Raw genomic sequence first — 22,514 nt, 5'->3', positions numbered from 1 at the left:
CGTCTCCTCTGTCTCTCTCTCTCTCTCTCTCTCGCAGCAAGGGGAAGCTTTCTTCGACTGTGAGTCTGTGACGGTGCGTGAACTTCACGCTCCGGTGATACCACCTAAGGTTAGTCTTCGGCGACGTTACTTTTACCTGATTACTTGCTTTTTACGCTTTATTCTTAATTTTTTCCGACCTGAGATATTTTCCTCATTTGTCCGTACAAATTGTTTGTTCATTTGTTCTTTTCCAATTCTTGACTCTGGTTTTAGTATCACTTGCAAGTAGGTCATCATACAAACCTCAAACTGGTCCAGGTTTGAAGAGAAAAATGTTGCCCAGGGGTGCTATTGATAAGATCCAAGGAAATGTGAGCAAGCCTTGCTTCTGGAAGTCTCTCTCCCCAGGACAGAATTGGAAATCTAAGCCCATGGTAACTTAGTTATGAATCTCTCCTCCTTTGATTTTTACTCACTGTTCTTAGACTCTTTCTATTGAATTTGCTTTGTTACAAGTTTGGTTTAAACATGTCCTCTGTCGAATTGCTTCTTCTGTTTGGATGTTGTTGCTAGAACAGTAAGATGTGATAATCCTTTTATGTTTAGTTTAACCCCTTTATAGACAAGTTATTATAGTATTACCCATTTGTTGTTGTTGTTTAAATAAGCTTAGATCTTTCTATCTTTTAAGAAACTTTGGAGAGATTTTAATGGCACAATGCTTCTTGCTTCTTGGTCTGCGTTGTCTTCATTTTGTGAACTTTTGTTACTTACTGACCTGTTTTATCTACTGTTATGGGTACTTTTACTTCACAGGTTTCATTCGCTATTAGCTCATGTTTATGCTAGTGTTGGTTCTAGTCCTTTTCTATGCATTCCTTGACCTACAAACCAATCGGTTAAGCTCGTGTTTTTGCTTCTTGTGTTTTCCTTTGGAAAGTTTTAGCTTTTAGTCTCATGTTACCTCTTTTTACTGTCTGTATTGTTTTGTTGTTGTCAACTGTTCTTATTGGGTTTATGAAGAGGATTATTCCAGAAGAGTTTGTGAGAAGAACGCCTGGGGCTTTTGAGCACAGAGTGGTGTTTAGTGTTCGTTGGGAAAATTCCTGGCAACTCTGGCTGGAGCGAGAGAAGAACGAGCTGTTTATGATAGAAGAGGATTGGAATGAGTTTGTAGATGACAATCACTTAGGTCCAAATGATAATTTGTTCTTCAGACACGATGAGACGATGAATCTTGAAGTGCAAATCTTTAAGAATAATGGGGACGAGATCATCGATGTACCTCTTGAAGTTGAACCCGAAACAGAACCATTTCATCCTACGCCCAAGAAATCTCACAGGGAGACAACCGCTGCCTCTGCCTCTGTCTCAGGCGGCTCTGGTAAGGCTATTCAAGAATCATCAAACTCAAAACTGTTATTTGTTCTTTATGTCAATGTTTGATTCTTGTTGTTTCTGTTTTGGCGGAATTCTCAGCAAATGGAGGAACAAATTGCCGAGGAAGACAGCGTTCTAATGATGTCAAAAACCCTGAGCGATACCTCTTGAATCCCGAAAACCCTTACTTTGTGCAAGCGGTGACAAAAAGGAATGACGTTCTGGTAATCATAACAGTTTACATTGTCAGTTTTTGTATTCCATAAAATTTACCAGTTTATATCTGTGGCCTTAAAGCTTAGACTTGTCTTTGTTTCCCACTGTATGCCCAAGTAGTATGTGAGCCGACCGGTAGTTCAGACGTATAACTTGAAGTTTGGTCCGGTTAAGTCCACCATTACCTACCTTCTTCCCGGGGGAAAAAAAGAGGAAGGAGAAACTAAGATCTACAACGGGCAACCTTGTTTCAGTGGCTGGTCGGTTCTATGTCGAAGGCACAATCTGAAAATCGGAGACTCGGTGGTTTGTGAACTTGAACGCTGTGGTGGTCTGGTTACGGCTGTTAGAGTGCATTTCGTCAATAAATACTAGACCAATCCTCTCTAGTAGTAACAAAAATGTTATTAATAACTTTCATTAGTAATGCTTAAATGTGACAATCATGTTTTAGTTTAACGAACTTCTATGTTTTTAGATGTCTCTGACTCTTAGTACAAAGTACAAACCATTTGGAGAATACTTGTTTTGTCAATTCGCTTGCTATCTATTGTAGAATAATGTGGGCCATTTTGTTAATGGGCCATACCCGGCCCATTAATATAGTTTGGCACAGTGTTGAGTTTCTCTCTTTCTCAAAGCAGAGATACTTAAGGGAGAAGAACAGACGCAGCAGCGAGAGGAAGCTTCTTCGACTCTGACGGTGCGTGCATTTCACGCTCCGGCGACGTTATTTTTATCGCTTTTTACGCATTTTTCTGTATTTTCTTCTGACCTAAGATATTTTCCCCTTTGACCGTACAAATTTGCTTCTTTCTTCGTTTCTCTCTCTCTGTCTCTCTCATTAGTCACCATTTTCATGTACTCTGCTTTATATAATAACTTTAGGGTTTAGCTAATGAAAGTAAAAAAAGTGAAATAACGCATTAAAGGTTTGATTTTTATCCAGTTTTACTGTTTTCTTTGATTTCATTACATGCAAGTCATCTTCGTCTTTGTTTATGAACCCTAATTCTCAGAATCGATCCAGGTTTCGAAGAGAACAAAATGTTGCCTAAGAGTGTTACTGATAAGATTCAAGAAAATGTGAGCAAGCCTTGCTTTTGGAAGTCTCTTTCTCCAGGACAAAACTGGAAATCTAAATCCATGGTAACTCAAACTTTGTCTCTCCTCTTTTCTAATCTTTTGATGTTATTGACTCTTTCCATTGATTTTCTTTGTTTGCCCTAAAGATCTATTGTTCGTTTGTTGTTGTTCAAAAAAGCTTAGATCTTTCTATCTTTCAAGAAACTTTTGAGGAGATTTTAATGGCAGAATGGCTCCAGCTTCTTGTTCTGCTTTGTCTTTATTTTGTGAAATTTCTTGTTACTTATTGACAAGCTCGTGTTTTAGCTTTTAGTCTCATGTTTCCTTCTTCTAATGTCATTATCGTTTGTTGTTGTCAACTGTTATGATTTATGGGTTGATGAAGAGGAGTTTTCCGGCGGAGTTTGTGATAAGCATGCCCGGGTCTTTAGAGCACAGAGTGGTGTTTAGTGTTCGTTGGGGCAATTCCTGGCAACTTTGGCTGGAGCGAGAAAAAGAAGATCTGTTTATGATAGAAGAAGATTGGGATGAGTTTGTGAATGACAACCATTTAGGCCCAAATGATAACTTGTTCTTCAAACACGATAGCACGATGTTTCTTGAAGTGCAAATCTTTAAGAATGATGGGAAAGAGATCATCGATGCACCTCTTGAAGTTGAACCTGAAACTGAACAACTTCATCCTACTACACCCAAGAATTTTCACAAGGAGACAACCCATGCCTCTGCCTCTGCTTCTGGTATGGATATTCAGATTGATTGAATCGTTTTGATGCTCTTCAAAGTTCAAACTTAATACTATACTTTTCCTTTTACTCGAATGCCAAAGTTTGATTCTTTTTGTTTATGATTTGGCAGAATTCTCAGAAAATGGTCCAGAGAGACAGGGTTGTGTTGATGTCAAAAACCCCGAGCTATATCTTCTAAACCCGAAAAACCCTTACTTTGTGAAAACGCTGTCGAAAAGGAATGACGTTTTGGTAATAATAGCAGTGTTTTCATCAGTTTTGAGTCTAGTTTATGTCTGTTGCCTATCTAAGACTTGTCTTTTCTCTCTATTTCACATGTATGTGCAACTAGTATGTGCCCAAACCGGTGATTAAGAAGTATGGCTTGAAGTTTGGTCCCACTCATTCCCCGATGCATTACCTTCTTCCCGGAGATAAAATCAATGGCTTGACTAAGCTCTATGGTGGTGGCGATGCCCCTTGTTTCAATGGCTGGGTGGGTCTATGTCGAAAGTACAATCTGAAAACTGGAGACTCTGTGGTTTGTGAACTTGAACGCTCAGGAGATCTGGTTACTGCTGTTAGAGTACATTTCATCAATGAAAATATGAGATAAGTCCTCTCTAGTCTAATGTTTATATGTGACCCTTATGCTTCTGTTGCTTTAGTGCAATAGTAGTCCAACTAAAGAGCTTGCGTTTGACTTGGTAGGATATGCATAAACTTTTATTGTAAGTTTTGTAACTCTCCATAAAAATCAAAAGGCCTAGATACATAAGATAATGGCAACGTTTCTTTTGCCTTCTCATACAAGAAAATACAATATAAGCAAAGGCCCATGTGCCTATATAAAACCCTAACCTCTGTCTTTTCACTTTCTCTTTAGAATAAAATCAAAAACTCACCAAAGACAATTTAAGAAATAAGAAAAGACCACACGCTGCATTTTCTTGTAATAGGATTTGTGATTCATCTATGGTTTACGAACGCTTATAAGCTTGACATCGTCGATGACAGGCCCACACAATGACGAGAAATCATCGCTTCTCATGGCATAGAAAGTGCTGTAGAACATAATTCTTGATCGGCTCGAAACCGCCACAAACCGGATAGAAGCTCGTTTAAACCCTCCGGTGCCTTGCGACTCGTAAGGGACCTTAAGTGTCTCTTTTCCCGCAAAAGCCTCAACCACCATTGATCCTTTGCAAGCATTGTTGGCGTCTCCAACCGCAAAAGACAGCACGTAAGTTTTCCCAATGATGGTACGAACCACTTGAGCAATGGCGCTCTCTTTACCCGCTACAAGCTCAATAGCTCGGCGACCCTGTGGGACTGAGAAATGCTCAATGTCTACGTACTTGACAGCCTTGAGAGACTCCACCATCCAGCCAGGTAAAGGAGAGTGGTCATCTTCTATGAACGGTGGGATCAAAACTCCCGTTGTCGCGCCTGGTAGTACTAATGGACCTTCTTCAAATCCTCCGTTTTTCAAAATGTTCTCTGCCATATCAAACATAGAAAAATCATCACTATTCCATATATATCATAACACCAAATGTTCAAGAATCATAAAAGCAGAGTATTTATTATAGTAATTAGCTTACTATTAGTTGGTCGTGGAGGGTAAAGAGATCTCATGGCGACACCATCAATAAGTGGACCACAAGCTGGATCTTCCTCAACACCAGGATTATGAATCACAACTTCAGCAACTTCACTCTCAGCTTGAAACGCCCAAGCATACAAATCCCACCCACTACTACTATAAACCGTCTGCACCGGAATCACACCGGAGTCAGGTGCTACAGATATGTTAAGTCTCTCGTCTTGAGCACAAGTCCTAGCAGCACTAAAAGTGAGCGAGTAATACATTCCTTTAACCACTTTAAGTCTTTGTTTGATCGATGCTTCGTTCCCTAGCCGGACTGCGAATTTACCGGCGGGAACAACGAGAAGCATGTCTCCTTGTTTATGTCCTGATTTGATGTATTCGACGAATCCTGTGACTTCCCAGTTTGGTATTGCTAGTTTGTTTAGTATTTCTGTTCCTTTCATGTCTGATGGTTTTGGTCCTAGCTCGAAGTCTCCGTTTGGTAACATGCCTGTGGAAATGACCGAATTGTCCTTGTGAATATTAGGAATTTTAAAAAAGAAAAAGATTTATAGAGCACGTGAGGTGTGTCCGAAGACAGCCTAACTGGTCCTAAGGTAACATGAACTAAAGGACCTACTCTCAACTTCATTGATTGGAAATGTCCAAAAACTTTAGTGTGTTGTGTTTGTGTCAGAAACATGGGCCAAAACTGTAATTTTTATTACATTGGCTTCTTAAAAAATCTAAATTCTAAAGCGTAACAAAACGATTTTTTTTTTTCATTTTTGTTTGTTAAAATAAGTACTATCGCTAGCAGAGGCAGGTTCGTACGAGTGATATCATCGTAACCAACCACTTTGAAGAAATTTAATGAAATTTTTTGGTTTCCAGCATTATATTGATTATTCATATCACAAATATAATCAAAAGATTTTCTTTTCTCGATTCTTTATAAAATTCTGAGTAAATGAGTTTTTGTTCCCATTAATTTGTGAGAAAAGAAAATATGTGAAAAAAGAAATGAAATTGCCATAATTTACTGTACATAAAGGTTGGAAATTGGAATTGGGGTACAATTTAAGTTTTTTTTCTTCTTCAAAGTAATTTTAAGATACTTTAAAGTAGTAAATCGGAATTGGGGAAGAAAAATGCATTTATGTAATGAATTTTTGTGAATGTATGGGTGTAAAAAAAGTTACCGTCACGGAAGGAGACGGTGGACTTAGAGGCGGTTGCGGTGGCGATGAAAAGAAGGAAGAAGGACACGACGGTGACGCCTCCCATTTTGACGGAAGAGAGAAAGAGATGAGTGTAAAATGTAATTGGCAAAGAGAGTTGTGGCTATTGCTTATAAGGAGAGGGAGCTATAAAAATGACCTTGGAGGTTGTAATATATTACGAGTGTGTGCCACTGAGGCTAGTTGGAGTATCCCACGTGGGGTTGTGACGCTATTCCTTTCCAGAGATTTGGAACCTTATTGACCATTTGGGGTTACTTCAGGAATTAAAATTTTGTAAAAAAAAAAGTATTTTTGCTGTTTATATAGTCAAGCTCTGTTTAGGCGGTGACTGAGGAAGCCAGAAGTGTCCAATTGGGACATGTTTATAGATGATTAGAGGTAATTGCGTATAAACAGGTAATGGGCGGGAGTATTTAAATGTACTACTAGAAATATACGGAATAAAATACTAAACTTATTTAAATACGGTAACGGATCGAATTCGGATAATTTTAATCGTTAAATTTACAAATCGAATTTTCTTTTGATCAAGATCACATCTTTAAAATATGAATATTTCGAATAATTTTGAGAAATTTAGAATATGTTCTAATATCTATTTCTTTTTTTTTTTTTTCTTTTTTTTGTTCATCCGAAATTAATCTATTTCATTATACATGTTTGTTAGGTTAAATTAAATTGTCGATTTTTTTTAATGGGTATAGGACGGACAGACGGACGGTGAAAAATAACACGGGACAGTTATATTGCAGAACATGGTTATATGACGGGACGTGTTTGAATAAAAAAAATTTAAACATCATTAACCCGCTGCTTCAATACGGATTAAATCTTCATTTTATTATTTTTAACACTACCAATATTAGACATATTGAATGATCCTGATTAAAATAAAATTATATAAAAAATAAATTATTCTATGATACACCGTTATTAAATAATTCTAAATTATAAAATATAAATATCTTATAAATTGATACAATTTTCAACTTTTATATATAATATATAACAATTAAATTAAAAAATATTAATTTTAAAAACAAATCGCCCGCGGTATACCGCATGTTAAAATCTAATACTAAACTTATTAAAATACAGTAACGGAGCGGATTCGGATAATTTTAATCGTTAAATTTACAAATCGAATTTTCGCTAGTTTTGATAAAGATCACATCTTTTAGATATGAATATTTCGAATAATTTTGAGAAATTTAAAATATGTTCTAATATCTAATTCATTATACATGTTTGTTAGGATAAATTAAATTGTCGACTTTTTTTGAATGGGTATAGGACGGACCGACGGATGGTGGAAAAAGTGTTGCAAAACTGTCATAGACTAAAGTAGGCATGGGCATATGGGTAATCCGTTCGGGTTCGGGTTAAATGGGTAATAAATTTACGACCCATTCGAGTATTTCTAAACATTCGGTTTCGGTCCGGTTCGGATATTGTCGGGTTCGGGTCGGTTTTGGTAAAAAAATTTAGACCCTATAAATACCCGAAAAATATGGGTACCCGTTCGGTTCGGGTATTTTATATGTAAAATGTCGGGTTTTGTACGTAAAATATCGGGTACTCGAAAAAAACTTTAAAAATTTGTTAAATTTTAATAAATTTAGTTATATTTGAATACATTTTGCTAAATTTTGACAAACATAACAAATAATTTTTGGATAGTTTGGTTGTTTTGGGTATTTAAGTCTAAAGTTAATTGACGTATTTAGATTTATAATTGTAATTCTAGATTATTAAATTATATTAAAATTATATATACTTAATATTTTGGATATTTAATTATATGTTCGGATATTTGGGTACCTTGTTTGGGTAATGGGTAATACTCGGACCGATCCGATACCTACGAGTTTACAAAAACTGTACCCAATGAAATAATTTCCTCTTATCCGTACCCGCACCGAACCGGCTTTTTCGGTCTGGGTATCGGTCCAGATTTTGGATCCGGTTTTTTTGCCCAGGCATAGACCAAAGACTACCAAAAACAAAAACACTAAATATACTATAAACACTTACGTCTAAGATTGTGAAAATAATTGACATTTTTCTTTGGCAATCTTACATCTGAATCTACGTGACAAAGATGATTAATTATGATAATAGCTAGGAAATGCCAAATTGGTCGTTTAGATCATCGGTGGAGAGATACTATTACTAGGAGAATCGTTTATCGTGGCATGTGTTACACCACTTACACCCAAAAATATTTTCCTTTCGAAACTTTTTTTTTTTTTTGTCTTCTTGGTGCGCTTTTTTGTTTTGTTTCTTGGCTGTATTTTGAAAATAATAAAATTGAGAAATGTGTATGGTATTAAGGGCGCCGTTCAGTGGCTAAGAATGCGGTTTCCAAAGTCGGCCATGAAATTGTCCTCAGAAAAATTCAGAATGGTGTCTTCTTCTCATTCTTATCGGCCCAAGAACCGGGAATTGTATTATTTTCATTTTTAAAATTATCCAAATTCACTTCTAACTGTCTTAATGTTCGGTTTTTGGACTGTAGCACCGCCAAAACCACCAATATATGCATTTCTTACTCTTACAGACCAGTTTTTTATAATTCTATATAATGTGCTTTATGTTCTCGGTCTTAAATTGTATGTTTATCTCAGTGGCCAAATCATTAAACTAACTAGATGTGTAACATGTGTTGCTCTCTCCTTATTGTTATGTTCTGTGTGTGTTGTAAGAACGCTTTACGAAGACGCTCGCTCACTAGAACATGTGTATGTGTTGAGAATGAGGAGGTACGCCACTTCACATCAGTGGCGGAGACAGAATTGTTTTTAACCGGGGTCAGAAAAATATTTAAAAAATAGTTTACAAACTCTTAAAGAAAAAATTTATAACAAGCATATCATATCCCAAAAGAATTAGAATTTTTTAGAAAACAATAAAAGCAAAGGAAGTATCCTTGATTTAAAGAGGCCAAAAATTTAGGGGTTTTCTCCTTCGTCAATAGGAGAGGAAGAGACAATAGACTTTGTTTATTGTTTAGTTTACTATCAGAAATATAATTTAGGTGTATTTCTTTGTTAATCCATGTAAATCATTAAAAATTGTATTATTCTTTTGGGTTTCGTTTGTAAGTGGAATCAATTTTTGAAAATATTGGACTTTTTATGTAAGTAAATTAGTTTTGGATTGGTTCAATGGGGTCAATTGATAATTCTAGTTGGGTTCATTAGTTTTAACATTAAAACATATAACAGAATTTTAGAAAGTAGTTGTGGTCAGCTGATCCCATTATCTATATGGTGCCTCCGCCCCTGCTTCACATGGTCATGGTCGCATCCTCGCATGGGCAAATGTTCTAACGTTGATATGGCATCAAAGATTTGGACACCTTTCTATTAATATACCTTTTCTTTTCTTTCTTTCTAGGAAATAGTATAGTATTGCGCGCATTAATTTCAATACTATAGTAGTCTCTTGCGTTAGTTGTTTGGTGTAAAAATTTCAAAATGCCAATTAAATATATCAATTGAAAGCTTATGAAATTTAACAACTTTGATCATCTATAAAAAAAGTAACACGTAGCTCCAATGAAAGAATTGTTTCTGATGGATCCAATATAAATCTTGATTAATTACGACTTTAAGACCCAAGTTCGGACAAACTACAATTACTATTTAAAATGTTGAATCTAAAAAAGAAATATTAGAGTATAATACGATGGAGAGAAGAACCGAAAAAAGACGAGGAACCGTCGAAAACGTGGGTGGGGCATGGGTAACGAACGCAGTGGAACCCATAGAAAAAAGAAGAGATCATAGCAAATGGCAGGATCATGGCTTTGTCTCCTCGTCCTTGTACACTTCTTTTACTCTTTCACGGGCCCATTGCCTCATGACTCGATCTCTTGTACAAAAAAAGCTATCGATAACCTTTTTTTATATATTAGTAGGTCCGTTATAATTATAGAATTTATATTAGTAAGGACAAAATACTATTTGAGGTACGTTGTATTCATATAATTTACGTAGTATTTATTAGGTAGGGAAGTTGAATCCAAAAATTTTGTTTGATTTCGGTTCCAGATCTTAAGAAAATGTGTAAAAAGTTTTCAATCTTTATAACAAAAAAAGGTTCAAATCGATTTTTCGGATCAAATCGCTTTTTGTTCGAGATAAAAAATCTCTAGTACTATTATTAGGTAAATCAATTTAAAAATGTATAGTTCAAAACCAAAGTCAACAATATAGACAGTTAAGTTTTGAGCATGATACTGAATTTCTTTATTGTGCAAAGATACTGAAAATTTAAGTTATTAGAAACCGTTTTTTTTTTTAATTCTCACTTTTTGAATTATGCATAATCTTAGTTTGCTGCTCTAAATTCGAACTTAGAAGCACCAAAATCCTCTCAAAAACCGCATAAGAGACAAATGATAGTAAGACTGATTGGTGGAACTGTTGCCATAAACTATTGCTTTAACATTTAGCTACATAATTTTTGGCTTTTGGAAAATATGAGTACAACTATATAAAAAAATAATGCAATAGAATAAAGAAGTTAATAAATCTCCACAAAACAAAACAAAAAATAAACTATTTAATAATCATCGATAATTATTAATTATTGGCAATTTGGCATTTGGCAAGTGAGAGAAAAGAATAGGAGGAAGTCTACTCACATTTAATTTAACATTGTCATTTTTTTTCTGTTAAGTAATTCATTAATGAATTAGGCCAAGGACCCTCCTGTGCTAATGTGACTCACATGGAAATGTCTTCAAATACAAATCCATATCGTTCTCTACTGACACCACTCTATTAAATACTTTAATACCTTATCTTATATACTTATCTACCTCAACACTTATTCACCAGACCGTGCAAAGCATCGTTGATTCATGTAAAAATTGTTTAAAAGTGGCATCTTTTGAGGAGTTATGTAAACATTAACACTTACCTCCTTTGTGTTGCACCAGGACTCTATTTTATGCAATCCATATCTCATAAAACAGCAAGAAGATAATGCTTTAGTTATAGTGCAAGAGACTAACAAGCTTAAGGAATGGTTCTTTGGTAGAGAGGTAAAGCTCCTAAAGCCTCTCGCTCAGCTCTCTCCCGCTTCACTTGCAAATGAAGTATCGTGTGTAAGAACTTTGCAATAGTATTCCCCAACACTACAAGATAGAGAAAAGTTCATGATACAAGTTCATTAAGAATAAGCAAGTAGTGGATGGAGAAAACATATATAGTTTTGATCATTAGCAGCAGAAGATATCAATATGAATATTTGTGTATATTATATCGAAATTGGGTATTTTGCACTGACAGAAGAAAGATAGGCTTAATCCTGTTTTTCGTCTTACTAGAAGTTACATATGTTACAATATTACACAACTTATAAGGTTAAGATTATGATATAAAACTATACTATGGAACCAAAAAGCTAATTATGTAAGGTTTGTTCGCATAAGGGCTCTTTAAACACAAGAGTATTCTTGATCCTTATACAAGTTTTATGTTCAATCTTGCAAGATCCATTTAAACTACAAACTTGAATACTTTTATGGGGGATTATCAAATTCCTCAATATGTTGCAACGATACACTATGTCTCATTGATCTAAACGACTAAAAACATATGCCTTAGACCATATTTTTATCAAATATAGAAAAAAATTGGTGGTTCCCTTGTTGACATTTTCCAACTCGTTGACATTTTATAACACGTTGACATTTTAACAAATTGACTTAGACGTCCATATACTCGATGGATCATTCCCGAACCTTGAAGCTCGATGGATTAGATCTAGATAAGTACGGAAAATATTTTTCTTCCTCAAAACTCTGTTTCACTGTCAAGAAAGCGGATAGTATCGGCATGGGAAACTGTTTCTCCCTTTTAACCGAAAGATTTGCTACAAGTCCAGGTATATATATATGAATCTGTGTGTTTACTATGTGATAATGTGTAGATAGATATTGTTAAGCTCTAGATGTCAATGTGCAGTGGAGGAAGGTGTGAAAGTATTCACTATGGTGGAGCTGAAGAAAGCGACCAAGAATTTCGGAAAAGAGAGGGTAATAGGAGACAGCTATGGCGAAGTAGTGAGGGGATATATCAATCCCAAGACTTTATCTCCAGCTAAGGAAGGTGTTGGCATGGCCGTCGCCGTTAAGAGATTTTACTTAAAATATGAGGAAGCCTTGCAAAAGTGCCTTGTAAGTAGTTATCATCTACGAGAGACTGTATCACACATGTATAGATATCGTTGTGTTCTCAACATTACAGCTGAGGTTTTGTAGGTTGACTTGGAGATTCTGCGACATAACTCTCATCCAAGCTTGGTGAAGCTCATTGGTTATGGTTATGGTTATGATCATGAAAAGTTGTTCATTGTTTCTGAATACTTTCCAAACGGAAGCTTAGAACGTTACATTTTTAGGAGTAAGCAAGCTAGAAAATTGTATTGAGCGTCTTTTTTAGATTCATCTCTTTTTGGCCTTAATGTGTTGTATCGTATAACAGAGAGTCGTCCAAAGTCATTGCCGTGGGAGACACGGCTTAAGATATCAATAGAAGGGGCTCGGTGTCTTGCCTTCTTGCACTCTAGGAAAAAAGACGGTCTCTATCGCACATGTCTCACTGCTTGTAATATCCTGCTTGATTCGGTATGGATTCGCTTACCATTTTTTTGAATACTTCCTCCTTAACTTACAAATGATAGCTATGGGGGGTATGCAGGAGTTCAACGCAAGAGTTTCTTGTTTTAGACTCAAAATGGTAGATTCTCTCGAAGACTGTTCACACACCCCCTCTTATGCCGATGGATCATCCAGAATTTACTATGCACCTCTTGAATACATATTCTCAGGCAACAATCTTCTGTTTCCTCCTTCAGTTCTCTCTCAAGTTAGAAATGACCATTAAATTCGAACACTAACCTTAGACTGATGCAGGGATATCGCACATGGCAGGCGATGTATACAGCTTCGGTGTTATACTACTTGAGATCTTAACTGGTTTGAGAAACCCGTGCATCATCCTAGCAAAGCAAGCAACACAAAATGGAAAAGAAAACATTGCAGAGATGATTGATCCAGATTTAGAGAATAGCTATCCTCTTGCAGCGGGAAAACTTATGTGCGAGCTTAGTAAACAATGCCTTGAGGACAACCCGAAGATAAGACCAACCATGCAAGAAGTGCTAGATAATCTGAATGCTATAGGCCAGATTTGAGAGGACAAACTATATAAGGGTTATAAATTCTGAAAACATTGTTCCCACTATAAGATAGTTATAATATAGTCAAACTATGCATATGCACAATATACAACACTGAAAAGGATTGTGGTTCAAAGGTTACACGCCTCTCTCCAGAGCTCCTCTGAGGAACTTTGAAAACATTCCCAAAAGCTAGCTTAAGGGATTGAGTGTACTTAGGTCTTTTATATAGCATTGATTTACTCTCCTCCTATCCGGTGTGGGATATTTTACCCGTATCTCTATAATAGCTCAATCAAGCTTACATTACACATCCAATTCAATATCATATAATGTCTTACATAAGTTCAGTGTTCACATGAACCATACATAACCATACAATAGCAAATTGAGGCCTAAAGAGTACTAAAACAGAGAGAAGATTAGGATCTGTTTGGTTAAATGACCCTACTATAAGCACAAGAGAGACAAACTCACAAACATGCTTAAGGAATGGTTCTTTGGTAGAGAGGTAAAGCTCCCAAAGCCTCTCGCTCAGCTCTCTCCCGCTTCACCTGCACATGAAGTATCATATGTAAGAACTTTGCTATATGAATCTTCTCACCACTACAAGATAGATAATACCAAAGTTCATGATACATAATTCATTAGACGGCGAAAACAATGGGACTTATTCAATCTTGATCATTAATCTTGCAGCACAAAATATGAATATGACTACAAAATTAGTAACCCTGTTTTCGTTCTTACGCAAAATTACATGGGACTTACAAGTGCCAAAATGTCTTGGAGGTAACTCCTGAATGGTGTCTGCATTGCCTGTGAAATTACAGAGACAAAGAAAGAAAAAAGGATTACATAAACTTCTATCTCACAGCTAAAAGAACTTCACTATCTCAAAAACACTTCTTTCATGGACTACTACTATATTTGGAAAGCTTCCCTCAACCACAAGGAACCAAAAGGTTTATTGTGTTCACCAAAACAGCTCTTTGAAGACAGAGTGTTCTTGATCCTAATACAAGTCTTAAGTCCATAGCTATATAACTCTTAACTCTGTTCTCACTTAGTTAGAGACATACATACCTGAAGATTATCTGGGAGGTACTCGTGTTTCATAGAAAGATCCATTGCACGCTTTAAACGCTGGTTCCGAGCATCAACGATCTCTCTCGGTAACCGATTAAGAGCTTCCTTAATATCCAAGTCATACAAAGGATCATATAGATCGTCGTATCTAAGACCTAAAATTCGTAAAATCCACAAAATTCCCAAAATCAGCCAGGAGAAGAAAACTAGGGTTTGGTTTCTAGGGTAAGAGAGAAAGAAACAGTACCGTATCTGCGAAGGCGATTAGAAACAGACTTCATATGCATACGAGCTAAGAAATTCTTCCTGGGATCAACTAGTCTCTGGAGAAACGACGCCATTATCTTCTTCGATTGTGTTGAAACTTGAAACCTTTCGCTGTTTGTAATTTAACCCGGGAACGAAGGAGGAAGAAGCATCCAGAGACATCTGATTAAACGGCGTCGTACGTAACTCTTACTAAAAACGGCATCGTATGTACTCTTATTAAAAACCAGCGTCGTATGATTCGCCGAATAAAACGTTTGTCATCGTTGACTTTTAACGCGTTTGCGTTTACTTACCAACGCGTTTACTAATTACTAGTTGGTCGATTTAAGATTTCGTATTCTCCATCAAACTTTAGTGTTAAGAAAACTTTCAGATTATTGGAATGGGAAATTGTCTCTCAGCTTCGACACCTCCCACCCAACCAAATGCTCCCATTTCAGGTATTTAAATTAATCTCTGCGAATTGAAGTATTTTGATTGATTTGAATGTTACTATAATGGATACATATATATAAGTTTTGTTATAATATATGTATAGTGGAGGAGGGTGTGAAAGTCTTCACGGTGGCAGAGCTGAAGAAAGCGACTAATGATTTCGGAAACCAGATGGAAATAGGAGAGAGCTTGGGATATCTCAATCCCAAGACGTTGTCTCCGGCCAAGAAAGGTGTTGGCATGGCCGTCGCGGTCAAGAAAATTTACCTAGCCAATGAACAAGCTTTTCAAGATTGGCTTGTAAGTAATTATATCATCTACGTACCAAACAGATTCATATATATATGTATGTGGATAAAGTTTCTTATTAACTTTTTTTTCTTTAAAAAAATTGGACTTTTTTATCTTAGGAAATTTTATTGATGTTTTTGGACCCATAATAAACGCTTATGTTGCCTAGAGACGGGCATGTATGTCTTAACATTAGAGCTGATATTTTTGTAGGTTGACGTAGAGTTTCTAAGACATAATTCTCATCCAAGCTTGGTGAAACTCATTGGCTATGGTTATGATCGTGATATGTTGTTTATTGTTTCTGAATACTTTCCGAATGGAAGCTTAGGAAGTTACATCGATAGAGGTAAGGAAGTTAAGTTTATTCATCTTCTTTTCTTCATTATATTTTGTAAGTAGAGTCAGTGCCGGCCCGATCAATTTGGGTGCCCTAAGCAAAATTAAAGCCTATAAATTTTTTTTTTTTTAAATTAGATTTTTACCCTTGAAAAAATGTTGTAGTTGTCTCTAAAAACCCACAATATTTTTAAAAGGCCCTACAAAAATTATTGTATATAAGAAAACTTAACAAATTTTTAGGTAAAAAGGCCCTCAAAATTTTGAGACCCTAATCGGTGGCTTCACTGGCTTGTCCTCTCCGCCGGCCTGAGTAGAGTCAAAGCAAGAAGATTATTTGTTGCTCTTAATAAAGAGCTTTATAAAATAGATAAATAAGATAAAAAAATGAGACAACTCCTTAGAGCTTTATTTACTGTAAGAGAGGAAAAGACTAATTGAAAGCTAAATGATTCTTGGATTAATAATTTTATATCTCCGAAGAAAGAGAGTTGCTCAAAGAGGCAACTCTTCTTATAGTTAACTTCATATATTGATGTTCGTTACTATATATATATATATATATATATATATATATATATATATATATATTTGAATCTACTTTCTTGAATAACTTAACTACATGAGTTTGTATTGAATTGGTCTAAACTTATAACCTTGGGCTTGTCATGTTTGATTCAATACATTTACCATTGTGTGTCCACATTTCACTAGAAGTACTAATTCAGGGTGAACAAAGTTTTATTTCTTGCAAGCTCACCACATGTTAATTGTTAAACACCCGAGCGAAAATCGAAGTGGTCCACACGCAAAGTTTGCTCACAGTAGAATGTGGAATCCAATTCTGGAGCTGTCATACGCTCTTAACCTTAGATCCAATACTAATTCATCTTCCTTTTGGCTTTATTAATGGTTTATACAATATCACAGATAGTCGTCCAAAGTCATTACCGTGGGAGACACGACTCAAGATATCCATAGGAGCGGCTCAGTGTCTTGCCTTCTTGCACTCTAGGAAGCAAGCCGGCCTCTACCGCAGATATCTCACTGCTTCGAAAATCCTGCTCGATTCAGTACAGATTCACCTTGCTTTTTTTTTTTTTTCTTGATTACTTGCTCCTTACCTTACAAATGACATGTATTGGATATGCAGGACTTCAACGCAAGAGTTTCCTATTTTGGAAAGCCAAAAGTTTCTCTCGATGAACTGGTACACACCAGAGGGTTTGCAAATGTAGCACCTAGATATCAATACCCACCTCCCGAATACATACTCTCAGGCAACAATCTTCTGGTTCATCCTTATATATATCTTAAAGTTAAAAGTGACCATTAAATTCAAAGAGACTAACTTTAATTGATTGCAATAACCAAATGAAGGGATGTCAAACATGGCGGGCGATGTGTACAGCTTTGGTGTTATACTACTTAAAATGTTAACTGGTTTAGGAAAGCACCTTATAATCTCAGTAAAGCGAGAGATAAAAAATAAAAAGGACAACATTGAGGCGATGATCGATCCAGATTTGAAGAATAGCTATCCTCTTGAAGCGGGAAGACTTATGTGCGAGCTTATTAAACAATGCCTTGAGGTAGACCCGAAGATACGACCAACCATGCAAGAAGTGCTAGATAATCTGAATGCTATAGCCCTGTTTTGAGGACAAATTATATTAAGGGTTATAAATGCTGAAAACATTGTTTCACTATAAGACAGTTATAACAACTCGTATATGACGAGAAGTGTTAAGAAACAAAACCTAATTCTCCTTTCTTATCCACTCAAGAACAGATCTAAGCTAATCAACTTTGAATCTTTACACTAATACAATGATCACTATTTTCTTCGACCTCTCTCTTTAAGAAAGCGACTAAGTATTTGGGAAAGGGGATGATAATAAGATAGTGCCTCGGAAAATCCACAATAATGAGGGGATACATCAATCTCAAGACGTTATCTCTGGCCAAGGAAGATGTTGGCATAGCCGTCACCGTTATGACTTATGAGTTATCACTCAGCCGATGAACAACTTTTTCAAGAGTGGCTTGTAAGTAATTATCATATCTACAAGACATTTATATCTATGTTGCTAGGTTTAAGTTGGAGCTGAGTCTTTGTAGGCTGAGGTAGAGTTTCTACGACATAACTCTTATCCAAACTTGGTGAAGCTCATTGGCTACGGTTATGACTTATGACCGTAATACATTGTTCATCGTTTCTGAATATTTTCCAAACGGAAAGTTAGAGCGTCACATCTATAGAGGTAACGAAGTTAAATACAAAGTTTATTCGTTATCTTTTTGGATTTAATAGTTCATATAAATATCACAAAGACTCCTCCAAAATCATTACCGTGGGCGACACGGCTTAAGATATCTATAGGAGTGGCTCAGGGTCTTGCCTTCTTTCACTCTAGGAAGAATACCGGCCTCTACCGTGGAAATCTCACACCCGTTAAAATCTTGCTAGATTCGGTATGGATTTGCCTCGGCTTTTCCCTACCTTACTATATGGCATGTATTGATAATGTAGGATTTCAGCGCAAGAGTTTTTTTATTTTGGACTCAAGTTGATAGACTATGAAGAGCAAGTCTTTTCATATGTAGATGAACCAGCTAGATGTCACTACACACCTCTCAAATACATAGGCTCAGGCAACAATCTTTTGCGTCCTCTTTCTCTCTTAAGCTACAATGACTATTAAAGTTTAAAGACACTAAGTTTTACCAATTTTGCAATTACCATATACATGCAGGGATGCGAATAGCGTGCGATGTTTACAGCTTTGGTGTTATACTACTCGAGATCTTAACTGGTCTTGAAATTACGCGCATTAACCTTGCAAAACAAGTAATACGAGATGACAAGGTATTCATGGCGGAGGTGATCGATTTGGATTTAGAGAATATATATCCTTATGAAGAGGGAAGACCTATGTACAAGATTATAAAAAAATGCCTTAAGCGTCACCCGTATAAACGACCTCTGATGCAACAAGTACTGGATAATTTGAATGCGATAGCTCAGATTTGAGGACAAACTAAGGGTTATAACTGCTGCCAACATAGTTTCACTATAAGGAAAACCATAACATAGTCAATGTATGTGTATACAAAAACAGCTGCAAAAGATTATTTTTTAATGTGGTTCAAAGGTTACACGCTTCTCTTCAGGCTCCGGATGCACCTGAAACAAGATTCTTGTTTATGCATTTTTTTAATATCAATTCTTGGATTGAGTATAATAAATATGAAAGATTTTGATTACCTCTTTAAAACTTATGGTTCGGATCCTTATTTCACCTCTGCTTGTAGTCAGCTCATCCAATATCTCCGCGTCGTAGAATTCATCTTCACCTTCTGATAAATGATGAGAAGACCCTAGTTTCTGCTCACGAAACAGAAACCTCTTGACTCAATTGAAAGTTTGAAACTCATTAAGAGACCAGAACATACAAAAGCGAAAAAAGCTTTACCCGGTATGCGAAACTTGAGTGTTGTTGTATAGGTGCTGCTACTATTTCTTCATAGTCAGAAGCATCTAGCACTTGAAGATGTTGGGGATGGAATAACTTGGGAAGCAAGTGTTCTCTTATACTTATGAGTAGAAAGAAGAGCGCCGGGAAAAATATCCCGGCCATATGAATCCATGTCATACCATAGCACAAGAGAAAATAAACCAACTGGAAAAGTGTGAATGTTACAATCACTCTGTATGGTACTAACTCCACAAATGAAGCATGTACTCCTTCCAAGACTCTGCATTAGATGATGAAACCAGTGATTAAGAAAAGCAGATCTTTCTAAAAATAGACTAAAGGAAAGGATTTATATTAACTAACTTGAAAAGACGGCTAGGAGGAATAAAGAGAAGCAACAATCTCTCCCAGAATTGGTTTCCCGGGAGACTGTCTATCGCCATATAAGCAAAGTAACCCCAAAGTATTGAACTTGGGATCATTTTGATGACTGGCACTGCAAGAAGTGTTAAACCAACAAGAACTGATTGCAAAAGATTGCTCACTCTTTGCTCGTTTACTCTAACCGGCAAGTTAGCCTCTATATGCACATCCGGATCGAATTTTCCTTTTGTATCCGCTCCTTGGTCCGGTCTCATTACAACTTCTTTCAACTCTTTTAAATCTGTTGCTACTGAATTATCCTGCAAAATTTTTTTAACTCTTTTTTACTTAAAACCTTTTCTTTCCATAGATATAGGAGAATGCATTATAATTAATAACCTGAGGTGGGCATGTCTCCATCTCTATAAACACTGATTGCATTCTTCCATATATTTCTGATTTGCTAGCTTTCATTTTCATACACTCCTTTGCTTTCTTCACCATTTTCTTGCGTGTCAGCTGCCAAAAAAAAAATCATCATCTCTGTTTCAACTCTTCTTTTTTTCATATGTATTTGTTTTTACCTGACGATTGAGAACTGCAAGACTCTTTGTGTGCATTGGAGCCTGAGGAAGAACACCATTTGAAGGAGGAAGTCCAAGTAGTCCACATATCAAAGTCTATAAAACCACCATAACAACAAGATTCAATTGGTTTCTCCATGAAGAAAGTATCTTTAAATCAGTTTTAAGAACATTAAAAAACTAACCATAATTCCAAGCAAGAAGATGTCATAGTGATAAGCAGAAGGATTCTTTAGATTAAACTCTTTCTGTTGTGCCATTTGTGAAGCTACACTATGGTCGAAGAAGTAAAGTCCTGCTATCATCACACCGGGTATAAACGCAGCAAATATATACATTACCGGTACCTTACCCATGTCCTGTATATAAGAAGTTTTGCATGATATTTCTATAAGTTTTGCATTTGGATTGATCATTGAATCATTTTTTTTCATATATATTTAAAATCTTACCTTGATTACAGTCCAATGATACAATGAAGCTGGCTCCCATGGAAGAGGACAGAACAGTCTCCGAGGAACACTTGGAAGTACTTCACTAGGAATTGTGTAAGACAATGCCGTCCATAACAAGACCATTAAAGGAACACCGTAATCTCCAATGAAACTCCGAAGCCATCCTGTTTTTAAGTGGTCTAAGTGAATATCAATGTACACATATCATGAACGAACGTAAATAGACAATAACGTACCAAAGCCGTATTTCCAAGATTTTGCTCTTCTACTCTTTAGCGCGGTGAATACAAGGCCTAACGAGAAAATTACCGCGAGCAACCCATTTGCATACAACAAGAGGAAATGAGATTTCCCTGTTTCTTGATTTTTAATTTCGGGGGCGTTAAACTCGCTGATCAATCCCTGAAAATGTATCATAACTAGGCATGTTACTTGTTGACTGATTAACCTGGAAAATGAAGTTGGTTATTTACCTTGATAGCTTCTTGTAAAAACAGAACAGCAATCAACATGCCAAAAAGTTCCCCAGCGATTCTCGTAAACCTCGTGATGATTGTGCCCGCGTTAAATATCGAAAGAAGGATAAGCAAAACTGAAGTCCATACACAAACCCTGCGGAAACATATAACAACAAACTCTTAGAAAACAGATTACATTCACTAACAATACTATTTATTTTCTGTGATCATTACCATGCAACCCAAGCTAGGTAAAGTTCTCGACCGATATCCGGTCTACTAATGCAGAAACTATAAAGATAAGTATACATAATGATGGTTGGCTCTGCAACCCCAAGTATCAACAATGGTTGTCCACCAAAAATCGCATGGATGATTCCGCATATCGAAGTAGAAGCTAATGTTTCCACTGCACTTAGAGCTCCGCCTTTTAACCACAAGTTAAGTAAAAATCATCAATGGTAATTCTCTAGGAGATTCATAAAAAAAAAAGCAACATGGAAAAGAAATATTTATATATATATATACCTGTATGTTTACTTAATTGCTCACCAAAGGCAACTACAGGAAGAGACGATGCAAAGAAAATATAGCAAGTCGGAGCCAAAATTCTAGTGAAACATTGAAATCAAGAATTCAATGTTTAGCATCAATTTACATTTCAAGAAAGATTGAAATTTAATTAACTTACCTTATACCGGTTTTTATGCCACGAATCCAATCTTGTTTGTAACATTTTCGTCTACCTTCGATATCTCGAAGTATTCCCTGAAATGGACCTCCTTCTCCTTCACTCTCCATTGCTGCATCAATCCGGAGTACCTAGCGTGTTACACACGCATTCACAATTACAACCTAAAACAGCATAATTCTAGAGAAATTGAAACTTCAATAGATCATTAGAAATAAGCTTCTAAACATATATTGATGAATCGACTTCGACATACCTGGAAAGCTCAAGAATCGAGGAATATGTTAGACATAGAAGGAAGAAATCAAAGGAAATTCAAAAAGACAAGACAGAGAAACTTGTATTGATAAAAATAAAAACATGATTAATAGTAAACCGCGTAATTTTTCCACACATGATTCTAACTTCTAACAGTTTCAACAATAATGGTGTTATGAAAACTAATTAAACTCCATGACACGTTAGCCTGGTTAGTTAGTTTTGATGATAAATAGTTTGACCTTTATTTGGTTGATAAAACCTAATTAGATTTTCTAAATTAATACTAAGTATTAGTGTTTTCTAAATTAGCGTTCTTTGTCAAAGCGTTCACTCAAAAACTTTTTGAGTATGCATGTGACCTAAACGTTTTCATCCATT

At 36.0% G+C, this 22,514-nt stretch overlaps 8 protein-coding genes across 13 annotated transcripts; 5 read left to right on the top strand and 3 right to left on the bottom strand.

Moving 5' to 3' along the window:
* Position 1: 1 nt before the first annotated feature.
* Positions 2-2,059, top strand: LOC9310331 (B3 domain-containing protein At5g25475). Of its 4 annotated transcripts, none has more exons than XM_021020537.1 (5): positions 2-109; positions 272-416; positions 1,006-1,366; positions 1,462-1,586; positions 1,699-2,059. In XM_021020537.1, the coding sequence occupies exons 2-5, from the start codon at positions 315-317 to the stop codon at positions 1,951-1,953; spliced, it is 843 nt and encodes a 280-aa protein (XP_020876196.1). In that variant the 5' UTR covers positions 2-109; positions 272-314; the 3' UTR covers positions 1,954-2,059. The 4 variants fall into 4 exon arrangements, with proteins under 4 accessions (XP_020876196.1, XP_020876197.1, XP_020876199.1 ...); XM_021020538.1 differs by having other exon boundaries at positions 21-109; positions 256-416; XM_021020540.1 differs by having other exon boundaries at positions 22-109; positions 301-416.
* A 153-nt stretch (positions 2,060-2,212) lies between these two features.
* Positions 2,213-4,175, top strand: LOC9308236 (B3 domain-containing protein At5g25470). Of its 3 annotated transcripts, none has more exons than XM_021020542.1 (5): positions 2,213-2,281; positions 2,609-2,727; positions 3,050-3,404; positions 3,523-3,644; positions 3,745-4,175. In XM_021020542.1, exons 2-5 carry the CDS (start codon positions 2,626-2,628, stop codon positions 4,006-4,008), a joined length of 843 nt encoding a protein of 280 aa, XP_020876201.1. In that variant the 5' UTR covers positions 2,213-2,281; positions 2,609-2,625; the 3' UTR covers positions 4,009-4,175. The 3 variants fall into 3 exon arrangements, with proteins under 3 accessions (XP_020876201.1, XP_020876200.1, XP_002874263.1); XM_021020541.1 differs by having other exon boundaries at positions 2,598-2,727; XM_002874217.2 differs by having other exon boundaries at positions 2,213-2,510.
* LOC9310330 lies at positions 4,106-6,473 on the bottom strand. Its single transcript, XM_002872120.2, has 3 exons — positions 6,186-6,473; positions 4,997-5,494; positions 4,106-4,892 (listed from the first exon to the last, which is right to left on the bottom strand). Exons 1-3 carry the CDS (start codon positions 6,268-6,270, stop codon positions 4,366-4,368), a joined length of 1,110 nt encoding a protein of 369 aa, XP_002872166.1. The 5' UTR covers positions 6,271-6,473; the 3' UTR covers positions 4,106-4,365.
* A 4,465-nt stretch (positions 6,474-10,938) lies between these two features.
* LOC9308235 (probable serine/threonine-protein kinase PBL4) lies at positions 10,939-13,670 on the top strand. Its single transcript, XM_021023906.1, has 3 exons — positions 10,939-12,417; positions 12,502-12,562; positions 12,725-13,670. The coding sequence occupies exons 1-3, from the start codon at positions 12,232-12,234 to the stop codon at positions 12,892-12,894; spliced, it is 417 nt and encodes a 138-aa protein (XP_020879565.1). The 5' UTR covers positions 10,939-12,231; the 3' UTR covers positions 12,895-13,670.
* On the top strand, positions 12,904-13,670 carry LOC110227904 (probable serine/threonine-protein kinase PBL8). Its single transcript, XM_021023905.1, has 2 exons — positions 12,904-13,070; positions 13,156-13,670. Exons 1-2 carry the CDS (start codon positions 12,917-12,919, stop codon positions 13,434-13,436), a joined length of 435 nt encoding a protein of 144 aa, XP_020879564.1. The 5' UTR covers positions 12,904-12,916; the 3' UTR covers positions 13,437-13,670.
* A 52-nt stretch (positions 13,671-13,722) lies between these two features.
* LOC9310329 (cytochrome b-c1 complex subunit 7-2) lies at positions 13,723-14,937 on the bottom strand. Its single transcript, XM_002872119.2, has 4 exons — positions 14,758-14,937; positions 14,508-14,665; positions 14,193-14,240; positions 13,723-13,975 (listed from the first exon to the last, which is right to left on the bottom strand). Exons 1-4 carry the CDS (start codon positions 14,849-14,851, stop codon positions 13,907-13,909), a joined length of 369 nt encoding a protein of 122 aa, XP_002872165.1. The 5' UTR covers positions 14,852-14,937; the 3' UTR covers positions 13,723-13,906.
* A 173-nt stretch (positions 14,938-15,110) lies between these two features.
* Positions 15,111-17,693, top strand: LOC9310328 (probable serine/threonine-protein kinase PIX7). Its single transcript, XM_002874215.2, has 6 exons — positions 15,111-15,220; positions 15,319-15,515; positions 15,720-15,855; positions 16,776-16,918; positions 16,999-17,125; positions 17,226-17,693. Exons 1-6 carry the CDS (start codon positions 15,163-15,165, stop codon positions 17,504-17,506), a joined length of 942 nt encoding a protein of 313 aa, XP_002874261.1. The 5' UTR covers positions 15,111-15,162; the 3' UTR covers positions 17,507-17,693.
* A 912-nt stretch (positions 17,694-18,605) lies between these two features.
* On the bottom strand, positions 18,606-22,459 carry LOC9308233 (probable boron transporter 6). The gene is made up of 13 exons (XM_021023616.1): positions 21,876-22,459; positions 21,713-21,795; positions 21,419-21,611; positions 21,200-21,338; positions 20,963-21,128; positions 20,724-20,890; positions 20,457-20,630; positions 20,272-20,367; positions 20,087-20,206; positions 19,688-20,007; positions 19,322-19,604; positions 19,114-19,233; positions 18,606-19,032 (listed from the first exon to the last, which is right to left on the bottom strand). Exons 1-13 carry the CDS (start codon positions 21,983-21,985, stop codon positions 18,985-18,987), a joined length of 2,019 nt encoding a protein of 672 aa, XP_020879275.1. The 5' UTR covers positions 21,986-22,459; the 3' UTR covers positions 18,606-18,984.
* Between the last annotated feature and the right edge of the window lie 55 nt (positions 22,460-22,514).

Source organism: Arabidopsis lyrata (assembly GCF_000004255.2).
Source record: "Arabidopsis lyrata subsp. lyrata unplaced genomic scaffold ARALYscaffold_6, whole genome shotgun sequence".
Classification (NCBI taxonomy): Eukaryota; Viridiplantae; Streptophyta; class Magnoliopsida; order Brassicales; family Brassicaceae; genus Arabidopsis; species Arabidopsis lyrata.
This window is presented reverse-complemented; position numbering and strand designations above follow the sequence as displayed.

Bases quoted from the DNA above. Each gene is read 5' to 3' on its own strand.
- LOC9310331 (XM_021020537.1), top strand. From the start codon at position 315: ATGTTGCCCAGGGGTGCTATTGATAAGATCCAAGGAAATGTGAGCAAG. The intron at 417-1,005 runs GTAACTTAGTTA...GGGTTTATGAAG, and splicing joins ATTGGAAATCTAAGCCCATG to AGGATTATTCCAGAAGAGTT. The intron at 1,587-1,698 runs GTAATCATAACA...ATGCCCAAGTAG, and splicing joins CAAAAAGGAATGACGTTCTG to TATGTGAGCCGACCGGTAGT.
- LOC9308236 (XM_021020542.1), top strand. From the start codon at position 2,626: ATGTTGCCTAAGAGTGTTACTGATAAGATTCAAGAAAATGTGAGCAAG. The intron at 2,728-3,049 runs GTAACTCAAACT...GGGTTGATGAAG, and splicing joins ACTGGAAATCTAAATCCATG to AGGAGTTTTCCGGCGGAGTT. The intron at 3,645-3,744 runs GTAATAATAGCA...ATGTGCAACTAG, and splicing joins CGAAAAGGAATGACGTTTTG to TATGTGCCCAAACCGGTGAT.
- LOC9310330 (XM_002872120.2), bottom strand. From the start codon at position 6,270: ATGGGAGGCGTCACCGTCGTGTCCTTCTTCCTTCTTTTCATCGCCACC. The intron at 5,495-6,185 runs GTAACTTTTTTT...TCATTTCCACAG, and splicing joins CACCGTCTCCTTCCGTGACG to GCATGTTACCAAACGGAGAC. The intron at 4,893-4,996 runs GTAAGCTAATTA...TTGATATGGCAG, and splicing joins CCCTCCACGACCAACTAATA to AGAACATTTTGAAAAACGGA.
- LOC9308235 (XM_021023906.1), top strand. From the start codon at position 12,232: ATGGTGGAGCTGAAGAAAGCGACCAAGAATTTCGGAAAAGAGAGGGTA. The intron at 12,418-12,501 runs GTAAGTAGTTAT...GAGGTTTTGTAG, and splicing joins AAGCCTTGCAAAAGTGCCTT to GTTGACTTGGAGATTCTGCG. The intron at 12,563-12,724 runs GTTATGGTTATG...ATCGTATAACAG, and splicing joins GGTGAAGCTCATTGGTTATG to AGAGTCGTCCAAAGTCATTG.
- LOC110227904 (XM_021023905.1), top strand. From the start codon at position 12,917: ATGATAGCTATGGGGGGTATGCAGGAGTTCAACGCAAGAGTTTCTTGT. The intron at 13,071-13,155 runs GCAACAATCTTC...AGACTGATGCAG, and splicing joins TCTTGAATACATATTCTCAG to GGATATCGCACATGGCAGGC.
- LOC9310329 (XM_002872119.2), bottom strand. From the start codon at position 14,851: ATGGCGTCGTTTCTCCAGAGACTAGTTGATCCCAGGAAGAATTTCTTA. The intron at 14,241-14,507 runs GTATGTATGTCT...GTAATTTCACAG, and splicing joins ACCTCCCAGATAATCTTCAG to GCAATGCAGACACCATTCAG. The intron at 13,976-14,192 runs GTAAGTCCCATG...CTTCATGTGCAG, and splicing joins TCCAAGACATTTTGGCACTT to GTGAAGCGGGAGAGAGCTGA.
- LOC9310328 (XM_002874215.2), top strand. From the start codon at position 15,163: ATGGGAAATTGTCTCTCAGCTTCGACACCTCCCACCCAACCAAATGCT. The intron at 15,221-15,318 runs GTATTTAAATTA...ATATATGTATAG, and splicing joins ACCAAATGCTCCCATTTCAG to TGGAGGAGGGTGTGAAAGTC. The intron at 15,516-15,719 runs GTAAGTAATTAT...ATATTTTTGTAG, and splicing joins AAGCTTTTCAAGATTGGCTT to GTTGACGTAGAGTTTCTAAG.
- LOC9308233 (XM_021023616.1), bottom strand. From the start codon at position 21,985: ATGGAGAGTGAAGGAGAAGGAGGTCCATTTCAGGGAATACTTCGAGAT. The intron at 21,339-21,418 runs GTAATGATCACA...ATGTTTCCGCAG, and splicing joins TACCTAGCTTGGGTTGCATG to GGTTTGTGTATGGACTTCAG. The intron at 20,368-20,456 runs GTTAGTTTTTTA...GTGGTTTTATAG, and splicing joins TCTTCTTGCTTGGAATTATG to ACTTTGATATGTGGACTACT.